Below are 18,213 nucleotides of genomic sequence, written 5' to 3' on the forward strand. Positions count from 1 at the left end.
TATCAGACTTGGAAGGGACCTCAGGAGATCATCTTGTCCAACCTCCAGCTCAAAGCAGGACCAATCCCCCATTTTTTTTGCCCCAGATCCCTAAATGGCCCCCTCAAGGATTGAACTCACAACCCTGGGTTTAGCAGGCCAATGCTCAAACCACTGAGCTACCCCCCTTCCTCCCCATTTACACCTCACTTAAACTGCTTGCTTATAAAATCAGACATAAAAATACAAAAGTATCACAGCACACTATTACTGAAAAATTGCTTACTTTCTCATTTTTACCATATAATTATGATATAAAATCAGCTGGAATATAACTTGTACTTACATTTCAGTGTATAGTATATAGAACAGTATAAAGTCATTGTCTGTCTGAAATTTTAGTTTGTACTGACTTCGCAGTGCTTTTTATGTAGCCTGTTGTAAAACTAGGCAAATCTCTAGATGAGTTGATGTATCCCCTGGAAGACCCCTGTATACCTCAGGGGTACATGTACCCCTGGTTGAGAACAACTGCTTTACTGGAATTCACAAATTTTTTGGCTCCCAGTAGTACGGGGAAGGGCGGAGTCTGTTCAGTTATTTTACTAAATGTATAAAAATAAATAGACAATATTGCGACTAGGAAATAGGTTGGTAGCTTACATTTTAGTTCAGTTCATTGCAGTTTGATTTGCATTAGATCAAGTCAGTTTGTATATGCTAGCCAGTGGAATCTTGACTAGAAAACAGATTTTTAATGCTGTGTGATGCCTTTCTGTGTTCCTTGTTCAATCTGTGCTCATTAGATCCGGCAGCTGGAATCTGCCATCCTTTCCATGAAGCACCAAAAACATCAAAGCCAATCTGGTATTGTGAAAGCCATAGAGCAAGAGAAATTAAGCTTGAAGAGGGAGTGTGAACAGCTTCAGAAGGAATTGTCTTCTGCTCACAGAAGGGTTAGTTTCAGACTGTAAAACAAATAACTGTTTATCTGGCTTCAGTGCGCCACTTAGTTTTGCTGCTATGGCACTTGATCAGATGAAATGCTATAATTTTACTCAGCCACATAGAAATCTTCTTTGTGAATTGTGTGCTGCTCTTGTGAAATTTGATGGAAATTGGGCAGGCGCTCTTGGGTTTTCTGTGTGTAGATAAATAGGTGACATGAATGGTGTAGGTGTGCAATGTTTTACATATTTATGGTGTTTGTGTCCTGAGTGGGGTTCTGCAGCCTGTCCAGCATGATCAGGATAGGTCTCTCTCTAAGCATTTGCTCATCTGCATGCATGAAGTACTGTCAGGCACAGGTCCTTAATTTTGACTCTACGAATTTCATGTTGAAAACCACATTTCTTGTTCCACTCCTGAAGTTTCAGAATACCAGGTTGCATGCTGGGCCTTGTGTAAGTATTTATTCTGTATGGACTACAGAGAAATCTGAAAAAATTGACCCTCAAAGCTCGCCTGGCTATTGCTTGCACTCTCTGTTGCCTTCCCCTTGGTGGGCAAAGCTAGCCTGAAAATGGCAATTTTCCTATGAAGTAGAAGCATTATTTTTGGCTTTTGGCATGTCCCAAGTACCTGCCTAACCTACTCACAAGAAGGATGCATGTATAAAATATACAGGGTGTTGAAAGTAAAACAAAGCCAAACCAGAAATGAAGAACATTAGCTATTAAGTTTGGCTCTTATTGCTCAGGGAGGTTTGCAATTTACCAAAGCAAAACTGCAAGGCTGTTAAGTGGTCAACCTGTCCTGTTCCTGACACTGAAAGCTAAACCTGCTCAGAGTAAAATGTTGTATTGGAACACACACACACTCTAAACAACATGTATCCTTGGGCCGCCTTTTGAAGAGTCCTTGAATACGCCGTTCTTGTATCCCAGCTTTAGTTCATGAGATTCAGAACCTCTGTTATTTCCCACATTCTTCAACCTGCAGTCTACGGATTCTGCCTTTCTACATCAGGCTTAGAGATGGCTTCTATTTATGTCAAATGTGTTTAGTATTAGTCTGATACTGAATACTTGAGAGAGTCCTGGGACCAACATGTCTACAACATTCCAAACACTGAGTACTTGCTTACTACTTCTCTTTGTCTCCTTACTAGCAGTTTTTCTTGAAGTACTAAGATACATGGTTAATGTAGATGTTGTTAAACAAAGTAGATAAAACCATAAGCCAAACTACATTTCTTTTTTCCGATTAACTTCTTACAAAATTTTGTGTGTACATACGTACAACAGAAATAACCAACATAACAAACTGTACATAAACTTCTCATAATGTGTTAACCATTTGCTACCTAACCATAACTATGCTTGTAGTATTTCATTATATATAATATGAATGGTTAAAATATAAATTAATTATTTGTATTACACGGTTTACAAACAATTTGTTTATAAAAGTTCAGTTAGTTTTAAATCTTATTATGCCTTATTCTTATTTTATGTACAGAAAAACTGAAGGGGGTGGGGAAAGGAAATCATTAGAATAAAATAAAAAAACAGAAGCAAACTTCAGAGGAGGGAAGGAAACGGGCAGAGAAGAGTGGAAGGCAGGGGACAGGCATTTAGTAGGATTATTCAGATATTTCCAGGAAAGCATCTTGTAGCTCTCAGAACATTTTGTGAGTATTGCTGTTAGAAATACAGTTCTTTCCAAGCGGAACAACATTCCTAAGGGAAGATCTTCTCTTTTTACAGATCAGTCAGATGAATTCACTTGAGCATGAATTGGAAACCATCAATTTGGAAAATGAAGGGCTAAGAAAAAAGCAAGTCAAACTGGATGAACAACTAATGGAGGTACCTTTCAATAAATGTTAACGTTATTGACTAGAGAAGAAATGGGAGCAGTATCTCATGGTATCTGTAGATGATGTATTTAAAGATATTTCCCTGGTCTCAGTAGGATAGGAATATGATACATTTAATGTGCAAACTTAAACTGATAAGGCTGGCCAGGTAGAAGTCTCTTGCAAATGTCCAGTCACATCCTCATTAATCAAGGAATTATGCTGCATAACAGATGTGCTTCGACAAAGGGGGATGTTTGTCAGAATTTGTGAGAAGAAACTACAGCTACTTCAGGGTCATGATCAAATGGAAGACAAAGGGGCAGATTTTTTATATCCAAAGATAAGAGTAAGACTCTCAATGTCTCTCTCCAAACCTTATTTAGCAACATTAGAATGCAAATATCATTTTAAGGAGTTGTTGACTATAAGTGTATAAAACTGCTCACTTGTATCCTCTTACAGCTTAATGACAATGCATGTTAATTTTGAAAACTTGCTTTCTAACAACCAAATATCAGACAAATTTACTTGTCCTGCTGGAAAACAGTAACTTTCCGGGAGTCTTATTCTAAATTCCTCCTGCTCCCTTCAAGAGCCAGTAACACAAGATAGCTCATGTGAACAAAGAAAAGGAAAAAAAAAAATGGCCTATCCTCCAACTTATTAGTCTGCCTAATTTATTTATGTGCTTGAAACAACCCTCCCAGAGGGTGCTTGCGTAGCAAGATATATTATAAAAGACTTTAAAAAGTGCCTAGATAATGAGCTAGAAATAGGCCCCAAGTAGACCATCAGAAAACACTAATTCAGTCGCGTAACTTAAAATATTACAATAACATCTCCATAAGAAGAGATAATTAGTGGTTGACAGGATGTCCAAAATACTGTTGTTTTTATATATGCTCAAAAAAATTAAATTTTCCATTCCATGTAAGACAATTGAAATCATGGGAACCCAGATATACTGTTAGACTGGACTGTTAATGCTTTTAGCTGTTTCTTTACCATACATGGAAATGCATTCTCTTGTAAAACTTTATCTAGTAACATACAAGATTTTTCTGTCCTCTTTCCTAATCTTTTTCCAACAAGTGTGTATAAAACTCACTTAGCACTTTGCACATCCTAACTACTCTGACTTTCTCTCTTGTGTTTGTTCTCCTTTTGTTTGTGGCTAACCTGTGCCTAGAACTCCGTGGTTGGAACTAGCAGAGAAGGGTGCAGTGCTTTGTCTGAGATAGTGTGTGAAGGTAGAGCAATCGTTTTCAATGTACTACCATAGCACGGAGAAATCTCATTTTGTTTCTTTCTTAAGCTATTCATTGTATTGGGTTTGTAACACTCCATATCTCTAAAGGAGTCACTATTCATTGTAATATAGCTATGACTATATTTAGTTCAAACGCCGTATTGCTTACACAAAAAGATGTGGATGTATCAAGAATGTTCCATCCTGTAGGTCCAGAAATGTGGCATACCTTTCAAAGTCTGTTCCCAAGATTATTTGAAAAGTCATAGCTGATAAACTTTTGAGAAGACTAAACTGGACATCACAAAATGAAAAGTGGCTCTGAAATTTCATTTTTCTTTTTTTCATTTATTAAACGGCAATTTACTTTCTTGAGAGAGTTGGCGATGTCTCTTCATTAACATTGGGTATGTTGCATGCCTTTCACTGAACTGCCGGGCACTTTTAAATGTGTTCAGACTACATGACATCCTTAACCTTTTAAGGGAGTGCAGCTCTGGCTCCTCTTTCCCCAGCAGATTAGCATGGCAAAAGATTATACTTCGTTTTTTTTCTATCTAGATAAACAACGTTTCATTGCCTTTAGTCTCTTGAGATACTGCTAACATCTGTGCTCACGATCTAGATTCCTCCATTAGCAATTACTGTGTTTCATTGTGTCCTATTAACTGAAATGCTTTTATGATAAATCCTGTCAGATCCGCAGAGAATATAGATAGAATTCTTTCTTAGCCTGTATTTTGGAGAAAGGAGGAGATTAGCCTTTGAACACTGTTTATTTGATTCAGGAGAAAGCTCTGATTCTCCTGTAGAAAATAAATACACAGGGCTTGTCTATACTGAGAACACTGTGTAACTTCCTTTTTTCCTGCACCAGAGCAGCCCAAGGCGAAAGCCGTAGCATAGACAGGGCATAGGAGTTCGTACCACTATGGTTCCCAATATAGACACGCCCAAGGAGTAAAACCACAAATATTAGCTGACGCATCCTTCTTAATCACACCACTTGGGAGGGAAGAAGCAAAATCATGTTTGCAGAACTGAAAAACCACAAACACCTTACTCAAGAGACTAGTGCAGGTGTTTTGAGGTGTCAGGTTAATTATACATCCTTGTAAGAAGCTATTGTATATCTAATAGATTAACAGGAATAGAGCCATTTCAATCTTCTTCAGATGCATGTTGGTCTTTTTAAAATCTTAGTATCTTGACTGTGTGGTTTTGTTTCTTTCAAATATCACAAATGATTCTAGATATAAACTAACTTTGCCTGGAATTTTGTTTTAACATTTTTCCAGACATTAACAATTGAATTTAAACATAAATAATCACATGTTGAATTGTGTGGGTATTTAAAAACAAAATAAATTACTTCTAATCTGTAAACTTGTCAGACAACTCCCAGCTGAGATTTCCATGTTTGTAATGTGATCGTGCCAGCAATCACATTGCAGTCTTGCCCTCATCTGAGCAGTGTCATCCCATTGCTTGAAAGCAGTACTTTGTCAGAATGAGAGAGAGAAGTCAGAACCTCTCAGGCCAAGTCCTCGCTAGTTGTTCTGGTAGTATGCCATATTGATTAAGGAAGTGATTCCTGTGGCCTCCCTTCTCCTTCCTCATCCCCCCCAACATATTTATATGCAAAAAGGCCTAGTTTAGGCACTGATATACTGGCATAAAAGTGCTTTGGACAGTATAGCTTAGTTCACTTGGGGAACTGGTATAAATTATAACTGGAAAAGCACTTTTTTGTGGGTATAAGCTGTCTACACAAGGAGGGTTTGCTGGTATAGCTATGCTGGCAAACCTCTTTTAGGACAGACAAGGCATCAGGTTTTGATGGTAAAAAAACCTCTTCAGATTGTTAAACACACCCATATCTGAAGGAACCCCTCCAAGACTCCATTTCTGTACACAGAAGTAGACTTGTTGTTCGACTGATGGCAATCTCTGCCTGTAGCCGGAGGCATCACTTGAGTAACTGAGAATATAAAGGCTTCAGTTTTTCCAGCATTTAGGGGTAAATATAAAAAATGAAGCTTTCGTCACACAAATCTGAATGGGATATAATGAGTAGCATTATATGACTTAAATTCCACATGCACTGAGCTAAAAACATCCTACTCTGTGTTTTCCTTTTGGAAAATGGCTTTTGGCATATTAATGAAATTCCATTAAACTAGAGATGCATCCCCAACCAAAACCACATATCTGAGCACTTCTGAACTTTAGGAAAGCTTTGAATCAGAATGGAGTCAAGCCAATAATTGCACATCTTCCTTTCGCTAAGCCCCTGCTTGGTTGTTTTTGCTGTGCCTTAATACTAAACTTACAGCTGGTGCTGTTAAGATCAAGTTTAAACAAAATTAATACTGAAGTTAAAAATAACCAATGACTCATTTAGGTTTGACAGGCTCTTACCAGTAACTAGCCTAAATTTTAAACTGGGCCCAGGAAAACGTGGATCAACGTTCATATTTCTTTAGACTAAAACACAAACCCGCATGCATTTTTCCTTGTGGAAAATGCACAAAGCTTTGTTAACCTCATGACGTTTTACTGCGGGTAAAAAATAACGCTGTTGCTGAATAGTTAACACAGCGCATGTCTTCGCCATCAGATCAAGTCTGTTTGACTCGGTTATACAGAAAAAGAGCTTGCTGAAGACTTGAAGCTGGTTTCTAGTAGGGTCCTGTAGCATATGCTAGTAAATAGCTACTTACTAAATAGCTCTTTTGGTTGGTCTGAAGTGTAAACATCATCGCTCCTAATGGCTGGTTTTATCTGATTACTCAGATGCTACACTCGAGCTCCAATGTGATGCTTAGCCAATCCCAGCATTCTCGAGAGCTGCAGCAGCTCCAGCAGCAAGGCTGTACTATGGTGCCTAAGGAGCAGTTCCTGCAACTTCAACATCAGCTACAGCAGGCAGAGAGGAGGAGTCAACGACTGCAGGAGGAACTTGAAAATAGACCCTCTGAAACCAACATGCCACAGGTACAACTCTCTTTACTGTGCAGCTTCAGAGTTAGAAAATGTATTTGATTAACCATCCTGTTTTTTCCATTCTGATGTGATCCTTTCTCTGTTTATGCCAGTTCAAAAATAATGGTATCTTCCCAATACAAATATCTGTATAACATGCCCTCATTTTGCATGTCATTTGACTGAGACCATAGCTTAATTGTGCAGTCTTTCTAATTTTCCTGAGTTTTAACCATTCCCATCTAGATATTACTAGCTTTTCTCCTTTTGATTTGACAGTGTACTGTTTTTATTTATATTTTTAATATGTGATCAAGTATGAAACTATACAGTTTTAAAGGTACAGTACCACTATAAATTGCACAAGCATCTGTATCTAAAGCATGCAGAACTAGCAAAGTATATTACTGCCACATGGAGTCCAGGTGTGTCAAATGTTGCCTGACATAATACAGACACTTAACAAACCCACTTCTGAAAGTGTAACTGCAGCTTCTTTATCATCAGGTCATAGGAGGAGACATTCTGGAAGGTGGCGTTATGATAACATTTTTATATCATTGCCATTTCTGAAGGAAAATTCAAAATGTATTTTCAAGACTAAACTGCAGCCACCATTCACATGGGGTGGGATTTTCAATGCAGTTGTCATCCAGTTTCTTTACTATTTGAACATTAAAGCATAACCCAAATGTGTAAGAAGTGTGTTATAGGAGATAATGCAGAAGCACTGGTATGAAATCTGGCATTTCCAGTGTAAACTACAGTTTGGGGAGTTTATCTCTGCCACTTTAAATTGCTTCAGAACCAAAAGAGGTACCCAAAGGACTGGTCTCTGCCTTATATGTAAACCGGAATGTTTGCCTGACTTCCTTTTATGGAGGGAGGTAAAGCTTCAGATAATGTTGATTAAAAAACACTACTGTAAATGCTTCCCCTATATCTCTTAAACACAAAAGCTTCCATTAAAACACAATCTTACACTCAAAGTAGACTAAGCTCTGTAGCATTTTTCTTTAAAACCTTGGGCTTTCAAAAATTGAAAAAAATTAAGTTAGGAAGAGCCTTTGAACATGCTCAGTTTATTTGTGTTTTTATGTAGCAATAGTGTTTTAAGTTTCATGGGGTAAGAAACTTGTTATGCTATCTCTTCGGAATGATTTGAGAAGGTGAGGGGACCCTTCATCATTGTTTACAAGAGTATAAAGGGCATCCTGGGAGAAGGAGTTACAACACAGTGTACTTTTTCAGCATAAAAACAATGAAAATCAATTCATAACTCTATCTTTTGGGGACTCACTCATATGTAGGCTCTTTACAGACTGGGTTGGGGTGAAAGGGATAGCTCTATTGAAAAATTCATACTCCTGCCAAGTGCCATGTACTTCAATGGACTCTTTCAACAAAAATGACAAACCTCTTCGGTGATGCTTTTTTTTTTTTTAAGGCATCAAATATTTAAGGATGAGACACATCATCCAAAAGCAGGGAACCTAAAGGCAAGCACAGCAGGATGAATTAAATACAAATGATATAGCATGTAAGGTCTTCTGTCAGGCACTCTGATGACGAAGAAAAGGCAATGTTACCACATGTTAAGGTCTTTGGTTACAAAGAAGAGTGTGAAAGGTAGAGTGTAAGGTTTAGTTTGAAATTTTGTTATTTAAAAGCAAACAAAAAAAGGCAGGAAAAAAGCAATCTTATAGCAGCTTCTGCAAGTTAACATACTGTGAACTGTCTTAGAGTAGGTAAGGTTGGTTGTTTTTTTGAAAACAAGAAAAAGTTTTTAATTATTTGAGAGCTCATCAAGCATAAACTAGCTACATGCTATAAACAGTAGTTCTGCAGGTGAATAATGTGTAAATCTTTCCTGTTTATCTCTGCAAGGCCTTGAAAACTGCATTGAATTAGATTTTAAAAATCAATCTAGTTAAACCTGTGCAAATCTCCGTTATAGATGTACTTAAAACCTGTTTATTCCTTTCTTATAGTGATATAGCTTAAGCAAACTAAATTGATATACAAAAAGAGTTACACCAGCTCTACTGCATCTACAATAAGGGTTCACATGGGTTTAACTAGATTGATATTTTAAAATCAATTTTGTTAAAGCAGAGCGCTTTTTCAGTATGGTCAAGGCCTATATCTTTGTCAGCTGCTTCTCGTTCAGCACAAGATAGAACATTCCTTTGTGAAAACACCTTGCTTTTTTTTCTTAGTTGATTCCTAGGGTAAACGTTTAGTTGAAAGCTTATTTACATTTCAATGTTGCCTTTAGCATCTTGAAAACTTGCGTCATATCCCCTCTCCACCGTCATTTCACCAGTGAGTACAGCCCCAGATTTTCCATGCTATCTGTATACATTTAACCCATCCAGTCCTGGTGTTACTCCTGCTGCTGCACTCCTACAGAACTCTTCTAGCTCCAAAGCCTTTTTCTAATAAGGAGCCTAAAATTAGGTACAGTAAATATGCATACAAGTAGAGCAATGGTGATAAACTTTGTGTTTGAGTTGTACTGTATGCCCCTTTTCTGTCCCAGTTTTATTTGCTTTTTTGGTTACAGCCATGTTCTGTCCTGGTTCTGTCTCTAATCGCTCTCAAGCTGGTGCCCTTCAAGATCACTGGTTTTTGTACTCATGACTTCAAGTTGTCTAAATTGAAACTCTTGAGCCGTTTGTTAGTCACACTAACCTGTCTAGAACTTTCTGAACTCTAGATCCTTCATCTACATGATTTTTATTTTTTGGCCTTTCTGGATGTTGAGGGCAAACTTTGATACTTTCCTCTGTCACTTATACTACAGACAGAATTGGAAATATTAGCCCCTATAGCAATCCCTGAACTTCTTTCACTTCCTCCTCCATATACAGTAACCCATCACCTAACCAGTTCTTTTTCCGTATGTTTTAGAATCTGCGCTTGTTTAATGCCACGCTTTCTAACATGCACTGATCTGTCCAAAATACTTTAAAAAATTGATTGTCCCTCACTTTATCCCTGTGTGGACACAGTATAAACGCCAAAAAGCTTCCTCCAGATTGTTTTTTGAATTTGAAAAATTTAAACTGCAATTTATTGTAGTGAAACTCCTTTCAGAATACAGTTTTAGCCTAGAGCCAATTTGTGTGTCCCAGATATAGACTCTTTACAAACTAGGTTTATAATGGAAATGCTGAGAACTCTTTCTAATGTAGCTAAATTGGACTACACCCTTCAAGCCGATGCTGCGAGTCTCCCAAAAATATTGAGACTATATACATGTTGTGGCAGCTGTATTTCTCTAACCAGAAGTTTACAGCTTCACTTTTTCTAGTTAGCAACTGCATAAAGTTAATTGACATTCCCCACCCCAAAAAAATTTTCTGACAAAATTGATGTTGGTGAGCCATCCGAAGAGTCCTTACACCTAGAAAACACTTTCTGAATGTCTTCACAATTACATTTGTGTAGTGCTTGTACAAATATTTAGAAAAATGTAATTTGTGATTCTCTGCATGCTGTGTGATGACTGTTGCTTTTGTTTGTTTTGCTTTGCTTGTTTAGGTGGTGGTGGCTTACTTTAATAGCAGTATATGTATTTAAAAAAAAAAAAATCTTGATATCAGGGTGAAGTGTCCCACTTGCCTTCTTTCTCTAGGCCTTGCTACCGGAGCAGCGAGCAGTGCATGCAGATTCCTACAGGAGGATTGGGCACCTCTGAAAGCTTGGCTGCTAATGATCTCATTCCTTACAGTGATAAACTTACTTACACTCAAACTGGCATAAGCTGAGAAATTTGAGGATCAAATTATTCTGTGCTTTTAAAAAAAAAAAAAGCAAGCCTCTACAGTATTATGTTTTTCCTATTTATTTGTGCAGAACCTATTCCGTGAAGAAAATTCACAAGCGGTTGTTTTTAATTTGTTACAAACCCTTTTTATTTGTTATTTAAATTGTTGACTTGTTCATTGTGGAAAGAAATACACTATTTTTCTCAAACGGTTGTAACTATTTTTATCAAAAGGTACTAATTTTTATATATAAGATTCAAAGAAAATCTGGGTTATTTATATTGAGTTTTGTACAAGATGTATAAACTTTTTAACAGGGAAAGATGACACTTCATGATGTACCTGAGAAATAAAATGTTTTAAATATAATGATGTGTCTCTGTCTTGCTAATGTATCATACTCACTACAGTATTTCAGCTTTTCTAAACAAAAACTTTTGGCCAAAATATTTATATCACTGTTCTCTGATATTGTGGATGGGAACTATTGCATAGTATGTAATAACATGGACCCACATTCTGTCCTCGACTTGAGTGGGAGTTGCACGTACATTTTTAGTAAGAGTTGCATGTGCACACTTGATGAAGGAATTGGGCCTCAAGCATCCACTTCCTGTGTAGTGTTGGATTTAAAAACTTGGACAAAAAAGTAGTATCTGTAAATGACTGAAGTCCATCTTTGAATCACAATTCTTAGTATTCCCACGTTTCCCAGCAGTTACTGTTTTTAAGCTAGACTTCAGCATTATTTTAACAGATGTGTATAAACATTTACAGCATTATAGCCTGGCTCTTGTCTACTTGGAGTACAAGCTGTGTGAAACTTTCTTTTTTTTTTTTTAACAAAACTCTGTCCTGACTCACTGAGGTTTACATCTTTTGAATGGACCTGACCTGCTCTGAGTCCATTTCCTCACTTCCTGTAACTTCAGGAGAAGGTTTTATGGATTCATATACTAATCAGGTAAAACGTAGTTTTAATTGGTGTTCTCAAATTCATTTGAACACACAACTCAGAGATAATAAACCAGAGCAAACAAAAAAATAGCTGCAGAGACCTGTATGTTTTGAGAGACAAGTTGGGTGAGGTAATATCTTTTACTGGACCAAGTTCTTTTGGTGAAAGAGGTAAATTTTCAGGCCCCTCAGAGCTTATTTTCAAAAGCTTGACTCTTTCACCAATGGAAGTTGGTCCAGTAAAATATATTACCTCACCGCCTCGTGTGTCTCACATCCTGAGACCACAGCAGCTACAACACCGCATACAGTTATGCTTGTCTAATTATTCACTTCATGCACGAACAGCCAAACAAAAGTATTTACGAACTATGTTTCAGAGTATCTCACTAAACTTAAAAAAAGATAGATGAAAGTATTTTGGCTAGAACTTGTTATGGTAAGTTCTACTTACTGCTAGATTTTAAATCCCTCTGGAAAAGTCCCCAGTCCTACTACATTATATATTGCTTCCTACATGATATGTAATTCTGAAATAGTTTTTAATGATATATAAAATCCCTTCTATTGAGATCCTTCTGGAGCTTCTTCAGGTAAATGTAATTCTATTTGCAATTCCCTCCGTAATGGAATCGATTAATAGAATTTTAAACAAATAAGCAACTATTCTCCTCTGGAAAAAAAATACACCCTCCTCCAGCCTCCCATTAATGCCCCACCCCATGTAAGAAAGTGGCTCGCTTACGGGCCCCTTCAAGGTTCAGTATTTTATCAAAGTGACTCTTGGCTAACACCCACTCAGATGTCTTTGTAGGTAGAAACTGGCATTTAAAGTAACATTGCTTGTATTTCCTTTCCTATGACTGCTAATTACCAAAATGTCTCCAAATACCTTTCTTTGTGATCTGCTGCCTCCTCTTTCCAACTGCTCCAGGAAAATCGCAATGCAGTCTGATTTTTGCAGGCATTCTCATTGCAGTAAATTATTGTGTTTCCCCTGGCTTGTGAGTTACATTGCTGAAGAAAACTGGCAAAAGGAGGCTGATTACTAACATTTCTGAATAACCAGAAGCCTGTAATCTACAGCTATAATAAAGAAAGCAAACTTTGAGGAAGTAGCAAATCCCACCATTTATTTTTAAAGATTGAAGATTGTGGGGATTATTTGAAGTTAAGGAGACACTGTCAAACTTTAAGCCCTAAAGTTTCAGTTTACTAAAAATATTTTACAAAATAAAAATACGTTCATATGATTTTTATTCCCTTGCAGTAGTGAACCCAAACGCAGCAGAACTTTGTCTAGAGCATGAGAACCAAAAGTGAAAACCGTCAGGTCTGATTTTCATTCTCCAGGCTGAGTGAAAAGAAAAAAGTAAATATGAAAGTAAACTAGATTGGTTAAATCTTAATAATCTAAGGTATTGCTACATAGAACTCTAAAAATTATTTTAATGTTGACCGGGTCCCTTTGGAGTAAGTGCATAAATATTTGCCTACACTAACTGCATAACAGCTGTGAGCCCATCTTTTAAAGCAGACTTATCTTGGCCACCAAATCTGTCTCCCAGCCTGGTATCACTTGAGAGAAGACAAATAACAATTGATTTGTCTTTGTGACTTAACTCTCACATAACTGTTCACCTTTTAGGGGGGCCATGCTCAGCTTCTAAAGATGATGGAAGAACGTATGATGGATGTTGAGCAGAAATTGAAGCTTGTGAAGAGGCTTCTCCAAGATAAAGTGAACCAACTGAAAGAACAAGTAAGCCTTACCATTCCTCTCCTGGGATCACACATACCTTGTGTACACAACTTAAGCGAGCAAAGTATGCCAGATTCTACTTTTGTTCAAAGTAGATTGTAAAAGCCCTTTCATGGTTTTGATCTAAAACACCGCACGCTTGACTAAAGATTCTGGGTTGAGCATCCACAATTTGTTGTTAATTGACTGGGAATTATGATTGTTCAGTACCTTGCAAGACCTAAAACTGGGAAACAAACCTCTCCAATTTGGGAGAAGGATCCTAACTGAAGAGTGGTTGTACATGGGGTAAGGGGAAGAACAAGGTACTTTCCCAAAGATTACACTTTGGAGATGTTCCTTCCCAAGGATTTATAGCACATGGCAGGGGAAAAACTTACCCAGACAAACAGCATGTTCTTTGCTCCTGTTTTCCTTTATTAGGATACAAGCGTTTTCTGAATTACCTAAATGTTCATATCTTCTTCCCTGTTGGAAAAAATAAAAATGCCCATGAATTCCAGTGAGCTTTTTAGCAGTCTCACTAAATAAATTACACTAACATTCAAGTTTATTTCACAGTTCAGGGGTGAAAAGTGTACAAATAAGATCTCTTATTTGAGATATAATAGATGAGAACTGGCAAATGCAATGCATGTAGATTGGTATATTGAGCATGGATGTGTACTTAACTTTCCTCACCACGTCACAAATGTTGTGTTCCCTTTCAATGCACGTAGGAGTTCACGGTGAGTGAAAATCCATCCCCAAAATAAGATTTTAAGTCTTGTATATGATTTACTTAACTTATATTAATTCTACATTCAGTCAGACAATTTACATTTTGGGGATGTATTATTAAATCAGGTTACTTGTGGGGAAACTGAAAATACTTTCCTTAGTGAATAGTCAACACATTTATTAAAAAATGCAATTTTTTGTTGGCATATTAGATTTAAATAGCTGAGACAATTTGTTCCTACCTCATATTTCCCTCATGACAGAATCTATCCACTCAAAGCTGGAGACAACCGATTTTAATTAAATTTAGTCCCACAGAGGCAGCTTCACTATACAAGTGGATGAACTGCATCTTAAACCCAACAAAGCTTCCAAAGATTCAAAACACAAGTTGCTAGAGGAGTCAAAAAAACTAAGATCTCCCCTTTGTCAGGAGATAAGGTGGTCTCTGGGTTCACTTATTTTAATTTTATTTAATTTTTACTGATCTCTTTTGAGAGGAGCAGGGACTGGTAGACATCTCCAGGAGTGGCAGAGAGGACTTTCTTGAGCAGTGAGTGAGTAGAAGGAAGATAAGAAGACAACTGGTCTCCAGAAAGATTTGAGATATCTGGTAGTGAATTTGCCAGGCAGATTAATATGGCCAAGCATATGGCTAACCATTAAATTCAAGTACATAGTCTTTGGCCAGAAGAGAATCCTGAGCAGACCAAGCTAGTTGTTCAAGTGAACAAGGGATTTGGGACAACAGTGCTGTGGAAGGCCCAGGCAGGAGGAATTATCGTCATTGGTGGGCTCATCCCTGGAGTCACAGTTGCAGCTGGACTCTCCTGTAAAGTGGGAGGCCAACAGATTTTACTTACCCACCCATCAGGGAAATGCAGTACTGACAGACAGGGTCCAGCTGCCCTTACCATAGCCCCAAATCATCCACAACAGAGCTGTTCTCTAAGAAATAAAGACAGAGTACTGGTGTACTTCACTCACTTGTATAGGGGAAGCCTGTAGTCCAGAACTTTCCATCACAGCTGTATCTATGGGACCCAATGGACATGCCTAATTGCAGTAGTCTCCCACTCTGGGCTGATGGGTTCTTGTGTATGAGAATTTACCCAGCCTTAAAGAATGGGGGCATGATTCTACAAACACTTTTATGTACTAGCTGCATAAGCAAGGGTTTGCAGATCTTGATTTGTGGACCCATAATATCTCTCTCATATCTGATCTTCTGCACAAGCTCTTTCCACCTTCAAGATACTAGTAATGCCCATAAACATCAGGAAATGTTTCATTTATAACACGTGAAAATATCCAATTTGGTATATCCTTTTATTGTGGATGATTTCATATAATCATGCACTCCATGAATGCATGGATGAGGGTGCTCACAATAAACTGAACCAGCAGCTTGCCTAAACACAGCACTGCTTTCACTTGTATCTCTTCATACATAAAAAGCTGGGAGTAACTTTTATATATATATTTAGCTTTCCAAGAACACTAAAGCAGATGCAATGGTTAAGGATCTCTATGTTGAGAACGCACAATTGCTGAAAGCTCTGGAGATGACAGAACAGCGACAGAAAACTGCTGAGAAGAAAAACTACTTCTTAGAAGAAAAGATTGCCAACCTCAGTAAAATAGTTAAGAACCTGGCATCACCATCTTTGAATTCTACATCTCAACTAAGGTCATAGCAAAGCCATACATATATTCAAAAGCTCTCTTGCACTTTACTGAAATGTTAAGATTTCAACTTCTCACTGTGCTGCCTTTTTGTATTATAGATGTTCGTTAACAGAGGTCTCAAAGTAGATAGTTTAAAGTTAAAACCTAAACTGGTAGCTGCCAACAAACTTCTGATTGCGTTCCTAAACCACCTTCCTGCCCAGTTTTGTCAAAAACTACCCTATTCAGGATTGTAGAAAAGATTTGGATCTGTGATTCTATGTAACTTAACTTATTGTAACTGCTTTATTTTTAAATATAAACTCTGAATTTATTGTAGTGAATTAATTTGGTAACCCACGCCTATATTGAAACCTAGGTCTAAGGTGAACCTTTGCAACTCAGGTCTCAGTTAAACTTTTAAAACATTCTAAGCCTATGTATAATATTTTAAAGTCTAAACTCAACAGATCATCTGGGTCATCTCTAGATATCATTCTCAGAATAATCCATATTAGGAAACAGACTTCATCTGTTTCCTATATACTGCAAATAGATTCTGGAGTTTCCCTAAAGCAGTATGCTTCAACTGATGCACTAGACGTCTAGCCCAGTTGATCAATGGCTGTTTCTTTCCAGGGTTCAACTTCCCTAGTGGTGGTTAAAACTTGGTAAATAGAATGCTGCCATCTAACTAAACATAGCAGTATCTAATCCTGAAAAATGTCCCATGTGGTGAGTGTGACAATGACTTACACAGCTGCAATTAAACACTCCTTTACAAATATATTAGGGGCCTTAAATTAAAACAGAGGAACAATCTCCAAACAGAAGGTGATGTGGCTTCTACTTGAATATTTTTTAACTAAACAAAGCACTGAGATGTATTTATGGAATAATCCTGTATTGGCAGGAGAATGGAGAAGAGGACCTACATAAACCTTAGTCTGTAATATCTATGGCAATGATCCTGCAATGGGGTCTACTAACATGGACCTCTGATGACCATACATACTTCTATTTGGTGTCAGTGGGACACTCGACCAACAGGTCTCTGCTAGTGGATCCTGCTACAGGATCTGAGTTTGTGACTGTAAGAAGTTATATTTGAGGTCACCTCAGCAACTTGGAATGATAGCATCAGCTAGCTTCCTGCACTACTATAAATACAGAACTTAATGTCTGTGTATGAAGATGACCACTTATTCAAGCTTTAAGAAACCTTGTTTATGAAAAGAATGATAAACCAAACTGTATTATCTAATATGACCAGATAAAAATAGACTTAAGACCATAAGATTTTTAAAATGTTAATGTGAATTTAATACTGGTGAGAGGGGCCAGGATAAGACTGGAAAATGTGTTGTGATTGGCACAGTCTGTATGAGGGCTGAAGGATCAAGGTGAGAGGGGCCAGTTTGGCAGCAGTAGTGGGATTTGAAGGAAGGGTTAAACATGTTCAAACTATGTGTTCAACCCCTTGTCTCTGAGACTGCTAACAAGATGCCAGTTACAGTAGTGTTTGTGACATGCAACTGTCCACTAGGAACTGAAATGAGGCTGCCAATTCACTTGCCATAAGCCACTAGCCAGCCTTCAGAGAATGACTTTCAGTTTATACTGATTTAGCCAGGTGAAGCACTGATTTAGAAAGCCAGTGAAGCACTGGCAAGACTGTTATACCTAAAAGTTTACCTATTAATTGGAGGGTGGAGGGATTGGATAATAGATACATGGTTTCGGAGTAACAGCCGTGTTAGTCTGTCTTCGCAAAAAGAAAAGGAGTACTTGTGGCCCCTTAGAGACTAACCAATTTATTTGAGCATGAGCTTTCGTGAGCTACAGCTCACTTCATCGGATGCATACCGTGGAAACTGCAGAAGACATTATATACAGACAGAGACCATGAAACAATACCTCCTCCCACCCCACTGTCCTGCTGGTAATAGCTTATCTAAAGTGATCATCAAGTTGGGCCATTTCCAGCACAAATCCAGGTTTGTGAAGAGAGTGGTCACTTTGGATGGGCTATTACCAGCAGGAGAGTGAGTTTGTGTGGGGGGGGGGCGGCGGAGGGTGAGAAAACCTGGATTCGTGCTGGAAATGACCCAACTTTTGATGATCACTTTAGATAAGCTATTACCAGCAGGACAGTGGGGTGGGAGGAGGTATTGTTTCATGGTCTCTGTGTGTATATAATATCTTCTGCAGTTTCCACGGTATGCATCCGATGAAGTGAGCTGTAGCTCACAAAAGCTCATGCTCAAATAAATTGGTTAGTCTCTAAGGTGCCACAAGTACTCCTTTTCTAGATACA

At 37.8% G+C, this 18,213-nt stretch overlaps 1 protein-coding gene across 6 annotated transcripts in view; it reads left to right on the plus strand.

Moving 5' to 3' along the window:
* NIN (ninein) overlaps positions 1-17,752 on the plus strand; it is a 106,481-nt gene extending 88,729 nt beyond the window's left edge. For 3 of the 6 annotated variants that reach the window (XM_084629965.1, XM_084629967.1, XM_084629963.1), the window contains 5 exons: positions 786-935; positions 2,688-2,789; positions 6,828-7,028; positions 13,395-13,508; positions 15,716-17,752. In XM_084629965.1, coding sequence (XP_084486091.1) covers positions 786-935; positions 2,688-2,789; positions 6,828-7,028; positions 13,395-13,508; positions 15,716-15,925 — 777 coding nt within the window. In that variant the 3' untranslated portion in view covers positions 15,926-17,752. Of the gene's footprint in view, positions 1-785; positions 936-2,687; positions 2,790-3,971; positions 4,033-6,827; positions 7,029-10,656; positions 10,949-13,394; positions 13,509-15,715 lie in introns of those variants that run through there. The other 3 variants (XM_084629964.1, XM_084629968.1, XM_084629966.1) reach the window with 2 other exon arrangements.
* The last annotated feature ends 461 nt before the right edge of the window (positions 17,753-18,213 follow it).

Source organism: Lepidochelys olivacea (genome assembly GCF_965140295.1).
Source record: "Lepidochelys olivacea isolate rLepOli2 genome assembly, chromosome: 6".
NCBI classification, from domain to species: domain Eukaryota; kingdom Metazoa; phylum Chordata; order Testudines; family Cheloniidae; genus Lepidochelys; species Lepidochelys olivacea.